The sequence below is a fragment of the Charadrius vociferus genome, unplaced genomic scaffold, assembly GCF_000708025.1.
Source record: "Charadrius vociferus isolate BGI_N301 unplaced genomic scaffold, ASM70802v2 scaffold1492, whole genome shotgun sequence".
NCBI lineage: Eukaryota > Metazoa > Chordata > Aves > Charadriiformes > Charadriidae > Charadrius > Charadrius vociferus.
This window is the reverse complement of record NW_009647064.1, coordinates 86281-93761: the sequence shown is the minus strand read 5'-3', so window position 1 is coordinate 93761 and position 7481 is coordinate 86281. Positions and strand designations below refer to the sequence as shown.

Sequence of the window (7481 nt, the reverse complement as noted above, 5' to 3'; positions counted from 1 at the left end):
CGCATATACCTGTAACAAGCATACTCTGATCCTGGATCACACATACCAGGCTTCTCATTTAATGGAGACTATAGATCCTACTAGAGGCCTACATTAAGTGTCACTATGTTCAGAATTGCAGAGCAGTTTTGATTTTGAGAATCCAGCCCCCAGTGACCTGCAGAGGGCCACACTTTAACAAAATTTCAAGACCATTTGGGTATCTCGACCTTTTATCTTGCTGCCAATTCACTTTGTTTCTCAAGGTATCACATAGCTAAAGAATGTCCTACCTCTGTAAGCCTACTTGCTGTGAAAAACCCAGCTGTTATCTTACCTGAGCACCCTGCACTAGGAACAGCTGCTCCAGCTAATAAGCATTGCTTATTTGCTATGTCCTGATTTGCTTTGTTATGAGGTGCTAACAGGAACTATTTAAAACCTCCTGAGCCAGTGTCCCAAGTGATTAGTACAGAAACTGTCCAGCTAAGTCTCCATGGAAAGTTCATTAGAATTTTCTTTTCATGGATCACAAACATTGATGGATTAAATCCCACAAAAAGCTACGGTAAAAAAAAAAAAAAAATCAAACTTTCCTGAACAACAATGAAGCTTGTGTGCAAAAATCTGTACTTTAATATGGGCTAACTGTAGAACGAATTACGAAAAAAATATTGCTATTATTACCAAAAGTATTTATTATTATTGTAGCGCCTTAAATGTATAGTGTGCTTTTTAAGCTTGGACAAGACAAGTTTCTTCTCCTAGATGAGTTTACCATCTAGGTCAGACGAAGTATAGAAGGTGACAGGGAGTCAAGGGAAACGACTTGAGGAGAGATGGATTGACATGGGGTTCAGGAGGGAAGTCTACACTGGGATTTGGGAGAGAAACACATAGGAAATCAGAGACTAACCAAAGCATTAGCATATAAAAATACACTCAGTGTGCCTTTTTTGTGTTTTCAGAGATTCTCAGGAAAAAAATAACTGTGGAGGTACATTAACACATATGGATTTGTCCATTTTACATCTCAAAATACACATCGCATTTTTAAAAAGTACTGAGAAACTGCCTATTAAAGGCACGACTATGAGACTAACCAATAGGTACACAACTACTTCCCTAATGTCCCACTTCACTCTTGAATCAAATCAGTTGCACGCAAAACTGTCACAACCCTCTTATGTGAAATAGTGCCCTGCAAAATGAATGTTTGGAGCTGAAAAGAGCAATTCTATGCCCAGCAGTTTCTATCTGGCCATTCATGGGAATAGAGCAAGGAGCACAGGAGGGTAATAGTAACAGTTCTCAACTCTTTCACTCCATTTCCTGAACTGGCTGCCTCAGTAGTATCGAGCTTACCAGTGAAAGGATGCAGGACTACATCTATACAGTGTTACAGCCCAGAGTGCAATAACTGTTAAGACACAAATTTCAGGAGGGCAAATTAACTATTGTGATGAGATTTTTTTCCTTTTTTTTAATAGTCCAAACACTAAGCAACTGCTCCATAGATCTACGCTACAGCTCTATTTTCATGGGGTTTAGTATGGATAACAAATGAATCAAGAACACATTGTGTGCATTTTTTTTTTAAAATGTGAAATAGCATAATGATAATGAAATCAGTTGCACCTTTTCTATGGATAAATATACCACCTCCACTCATAGCTCAGCTAAGGAAAATATCTTGTCCTATAGCAAAGTAAACCCAGGAATCTCCAGCATGTATCTTGCACATCAGAAAGCAGAAAACATGACAAGGCCAGCGAGAGGAGTTGTTGTTGCTGCAAATCAAACTCCTTTTATTAGAGTAACTAGTTGAGAATAAACCGACCACCTCCTGTACAGGAGTAAAATTCTTTTCAAGGCTGTTGGACTGCATCAAGTTGTAAATACAGTGTGAATGACCTTATTCAGTCTCTGCTGTGGTGAACTTTGTAGGCCTGAATTGAAGAGCACAATGGCAAGTTTCCAGCTGCACCTAACCATTTAAGCAATCACAAACTGCAAAAGGACATTTTAAGACTGCTTCTCTTGTTATCAAAAGTGCACCACTGAGTAATGAGATTGTCAACAGAAACTGACAAACCTTGCTTTGGAAAAAAGAATCTGTTCACCAATATTGGTACTTCATACAATACTCTGAATACTTCCCTTCTTGCTGCATTTTGCATTTTCAATCTCAGACATTAAGGAAATTAAGATAGGAATTTAGCATTCAGTGCAATTGGCCACAACCCCTTGAAATATTTCCGGGAATAGTCCTCATTTGTAATTTGCCAGTAATTTCTCACCTTTAAAATATTAGCAATACGAATAATGATGATAATTCAGATGCAAAATAGAAATATTTTGGACCTTCTAATAAGGATACTTTTTGGCCACGAGACCAGTGGCTTTGGAAGTTTGTTAACTACTTTTCAGTGTTTACTTTTGTAGCTATCTATTACTAAAGCTATCCAGAATGCATTCCTGTTAGTCCTGGATCAGTTATTCAAATAAAGGGCTGTAGTCTGGTGGATTCTTCTGCTGTCCGCATGGCTCCAGTAGTAGCTCCCCACCTGACGATGTGATGATTTCTTCCTAGAAAGAAAAAACAATTAAATTATCATTCATAGATGTCTAAGCCTTTTCCTGTCTTGTAAGAAAAGCAAGTGATAGCAATAAAGACCATCACTCCACTGTAACTGGTAATCAATTATGAATAAATGCTTGATAAAATAAGTACAGCCCAGCAAAAGGATCCTATCAACTATTCATTTTCTTCATCCTATCTTCATCATACCTATGCCAGTAGTAACTTGTGCTTGTATCAAACAGTGAAAGCAAACAGTTGGTGTACAAAAAAGGCTGTACTACCTGTAAGTTGCTACGCTACTTAAGAAAAACAGCTACAGATGCCCATAAAAGATGTTCTCAAGGGTTAATTTAACAGGCCAGTCCTACTATGCTACTTCCATAGTCATTGGGATGAAAGAAGCTTCCCCAGGCAGACTGAGCAAGAGCTCAATGTTGAGTGCTCACACACAACAGTAACAGCTTTCTGACTGATTACAGAGAGGTGAACAATATTAACCTTGCTAGGGTAAAGACAGTCTTTACAAATAGCACCTATTCTCCTTAATAAAATACTGGAATGACAGACTTGGCCTGTGGGTAACTGATTACCAAGATGAATAAAAAAAAATTACGGGAAAAGTAGAGAATTTGGTCTTTGCACTTATTTCTAGAGTAATGATAGTTCATTTTTATTTTTGTAGAATTTGAAGATGTTTAGATGCACCAAAATGAGCCAGAATCCAGAATTATATTGACTAAAATAGCAACGCTTCATCTAATAGTTTAGATCCAAGTTATCAATCTCTATATGGGCCGAACATTTTCAAAACTTATCTAGTTTCTATTGAAATTTAATGGAAATTTGGTGCCCGATTTCCTCAAAACACATGCAGGCTCCCAGCTGTGGTTCCTTCCCAATCCCTACATCAGACTGAGAATAAGTTCAGAAAGATACTACTCAAATTAAATGCTTTTGAGAAGGTTATGAGGAAGTAAATACAAAGATTTAGCAATTTTATTGGATATGTTATGGTTGCTTTCCACGCAGTATTTAAATGCAAATAGTAATAAGAGAAATGCACACTCACACCCTCGTCTGTAAGAAGTTTGTTCTTCCAGCTAATGGTTACCACCCCCTGGTATCTGTCAGCTGGGCTGCTTGAGTGACCTCTTCTTAACATTTTTAAATCAATATGAAGCAGTTTTAGATGAATAAATATAAGCAATTGAAAAAGTAGTTATGCCAGCCCTGCCCATTTTGACTGAAAGTGAAAAGGACCCTGAAAGAGAAGTCCATGCAACTTTTGGGGTGGGGAAGTATACTCTTCCCAAAAATAATCCCGAGGAAGCAGCAACTTTTCCAAACAATATAGCAGTAGCCACAAGAGAAAGCGCGTCTGCAGCGCAACCATTTACATAATGATTGCGTAGTTGGTTACCAGAAAGCTTTGGGACACTTGGCAATGTACTTCACCAGAAAGGTCAGACAGAAAAACTTCAGTGAAAACCATGTGAAAGACAGGACAGGATGCCTTCTGAAGTGATTGCCTGAGAGACCAGTTTAAATATAGCTATTAAACTAGACAGTTAAAAGAGAATTGTGTGGTGAAATTAAAGGTGAACCAGTTTCTCTGATAAGCTTACTACAGGGGGAGCTATTAACTATTATCAGGGGACAGCTAAGAAAACTTTTTTTTTTATAATGTCAGGAACTAAAAGCCATTCTGTTTCTGACAAGTGCCCTACAGCTGTCTGTAAATAGATGTGTTTCCAGTACAGTGATTGCCTAGCACAAGCTGTGATGAAAATATAGAAACACAGCTGGAGCAGAGACAGTTGGAATTGGTTATCGCCATCACCCCTCTCCAGGAGCACAGGGGATACTATGTTAGCCAGAGGTCCTACAGCCAATGCCTGATAATCTGCATTTGAGGTGTTGTATGTGTGCTTTTCTTTCCGTGACAAGGTCCTGGTTAGATTCTTTCCAGTTGTACTGGGTCTGGCTGGGATGGAATTAACTTTCTTCACAGCAGGCTGTATGGTGGTGTGTTTTGAATTTGTGGCTAAAACAGTGTTGATAACACACTAATGTTTTGGCTATTGCTCATCAGTGCTTGCACAGTATCAATGCTTTCTCTTTTTTCCACTCAGCCCCTGCTGGCAATGAGTAGGCTGAGGATTAGCAAGAAGTTGGGAGGGGACACAGCCCAGTTGGTTGACCCAAACTGGCCAAAAGGATATTCCATACTGTATAATGTCATGCTCGGCAATAAAAACTGGGATAGGGGAAGAAGGATGGGGGGGTTTTGGCTTCCAAGGTGGCCACTGAGTGAGAATTTCATCAAATTAGGGGAGGACGTATTTTTTGGTCAAATGTGATGCTTATTATCCTCCCATGTGGAAATACATCATAGTGATCTGTGAGGGGACACTACGGCAAGCCTCATTTATCTTAACTTTTTATTTGATCTTAAAATAAAGCCACCTCTGTGTGCGCACATTCCAGTAGCTAAGACAGGAGAAAGAAGGTGAGGGAGAGGAGGCCAACCAAAATTTAACTTTCAGAAAACATAATAGTTTTCAGTGAACCTGAATGAGTTTGGGATTTTCTGCCCTTGATTTTTTTGGTTTGTTTGGGAACTTAAAAATCCTATTTAGGAAGTGAACATGTATGTTTTTATGAAGGATATCACATTCTAATCTCTGTTCCTTCATGTAATGTAAATTCTGAGAAACTCAACTTCTTTTTGTTAAGCCAATAAAATCCAAAATAATTGACTTCTACTATATTGCTAATAACAATTGAAACGTAAGGATTACAGCTGGAAGAAATAGTGTGCAGGTTTGACTGAAGAGATGTTGCAAACTAGCTGAAATAAAAGAAAGATTTGAAAAAGAAGGGAAATTAGAAGAAAAAACATCTCTGCTTAGTGTCTGTGAGACTGAATACTGCAAAAAATTAAAAAGCTGTGAAGAAAAGGAGGAGGGAAAAATAATGTAATTAGTTTGAGACAAGAGTGAGAAAAGGATAAAAAAGGAAAGGGAACTAGTAAAGAGAGGATGAAGAGAAATTCTAAGGGTGGCTAAGAAGAAAGCAGAATTAAAACTGATGAAGATGGGGAGAGATCCAAGATGACGAAATCAACCTACACTATCAGAAACAGTGCTGCTGTTTAGTCACAGTCTGGCAACAAGAAACACAAGTTCAAACCCATCTAAAGTCGCAGACAAGTAGTAAATTACTCCTGTAAGATTGTTTTGGATAATAAGGAATGACCCTTAGCACATCCCTAAAAGAGAACCCCTCCATGTTCCCTTCTTTACTGCAAGGCTCCACTCCTTTGCTTTTGCACATTACAGCCCTCACATCAAAGGTTGAAAAATGCTGAAATTTTATTGAAAGACCTTTCTGTGGTACTTTCAATCCAATTTTGCACAGCAAAGAGGCTCAAAAGGTGTTAGCTCTGTCACCCTTATTAGTCCATTTTTAGCCCAGCACAGCATGCATTGTGTAAGAATCTACTTAGAAGGGGACACAAATACATGCTGAAGCATTTGAAAGAAGGGGAAAAACCTTCTGATCCACTGCAACAAAAGACACAAACTATAAATGTTACAGCTAGGCTTACTGTAGAATATGTACGTATATTCTTTTCCCCACTACAGTTACTTCTGCTTTCCAGTGTAGTTTCAAATTACACGGTTCCTCTTTAAATTATTAATCCATTCCACTCAGCTATTGATCTCTACCTAGCAAGTGTTACCTTGTGAAAATCAATAAGATCTGTCAGTGTTGCGTGTCGGTTTGGATCTACCCCCAAGAAGCTGTAGAAATCCCCCGAAGCATCAACCAGGAAGTGTTTGAACCCACTTTGCTGGCGATAAGATAACGCATAGCCCCAGATTTTCTCACTGACTCGCACCAGGAATGTTCCTTCAGATTTATTCATCAACAACTCTTCTGCCTCCTGGCGGCTGATAATACCTGGCAAGAAAAAAAACCCCTATGGTTATGCAGATAGCAGGTCTGTCAGAGTAAATTAAATGCAACAAATACGGAGCAGAACCGAAGTTAAAATGGCATAACTTCAAGATTGAAATGTTTATAGGAGGAGTTAGAGCTATGGAGACTATGTTTATGCTAGTTGCTTCTGAAGGGTAGCTATAAAAGTTTTGATGGAGTCTGGTGGGATATGCTTTTTAATTATCTGATTAAGAATGGCTTTTTCCTATCCTTCCTGCTTTTTCAAAGGAAGCTCATAAATGCAACTGGCCTATCAGACCAGTGAATTCTGTACAAGTGATCATTGAGCAGACCAGCGTGGTTTGGCATTGCAATTTGAATTTGCAATACATTGCAACTGTATTGCAGTACTTCTGACTGTGTTGCCTTACAATTAATTTATTGATCCTGAAGAAGGAATGTAAAGCAAGTGCCAGGAGAAAAAGTATTTGTCCGCTTTTACACATCCATACACACGCACATCCATAGATAAATTGGAGCACAAACAAATAAAATCCTGCAACTAATAGAGCTGCTAACAGACATGGGTATGTTAGATTACTTATTCACAGGCTTGCATTTCTAGGGAACATTGTCACAGAGGAAAACAAGAAACAAAGATCACTGTCCTTTCCTTCTGTGACCCTTCAGGCTTAATATAAGAAGTAATAGTCTCCTCTAGTTAAGAAATGTAGCCATGAGCTAAAGAGAGTACCAACACAAAGAAAAGATTGAGTATTGCATTTGTTGACCAGAAGTAAGCTCGTCTTTACAATTCATAATGAACAATAATGAGTTATGCACCTTGCTCTGGGACAAGAGAAGATAAAATTAGTTGGGGCTTCTTGCAGTACTTAACTGTCATCCTGTGGTCATTTTCTCTATAAGCCAACTTACCTCTCTGGACAAACTCAAGCAGGGAACAAACTCTTTC

At 38.6% G+C, this 7481-nt stretch overlaps 1 protein-coding gene across 1 annotated transcript in view; it reads right to left on the bottom strand.

The window, feature by feature from the left end:
• Positions 1–2475: 2475 nt before the first annotated feature.
• The window catches only part of SH2D4B (SH2 domain containing 4B), a 65257-nt gene continuing 60251 nt past the window's right edge, over positions 2476–7481 (bottom strand). Inside the window, exons 7-8 of the mRNA XM_009895790.1 lie at positions 6309–6529; positions 2476–2568 (exon numbers count right to left, since the gene is read on the bottom strand). Of these exons, the coding sequence (XP_009894092.1) occupies positions 2476–2568; positions 6309–6529 (314 nt within the window). The remainder of the gene's footprint in view (positions 2569–6308; positions 6530–7481) is intronic.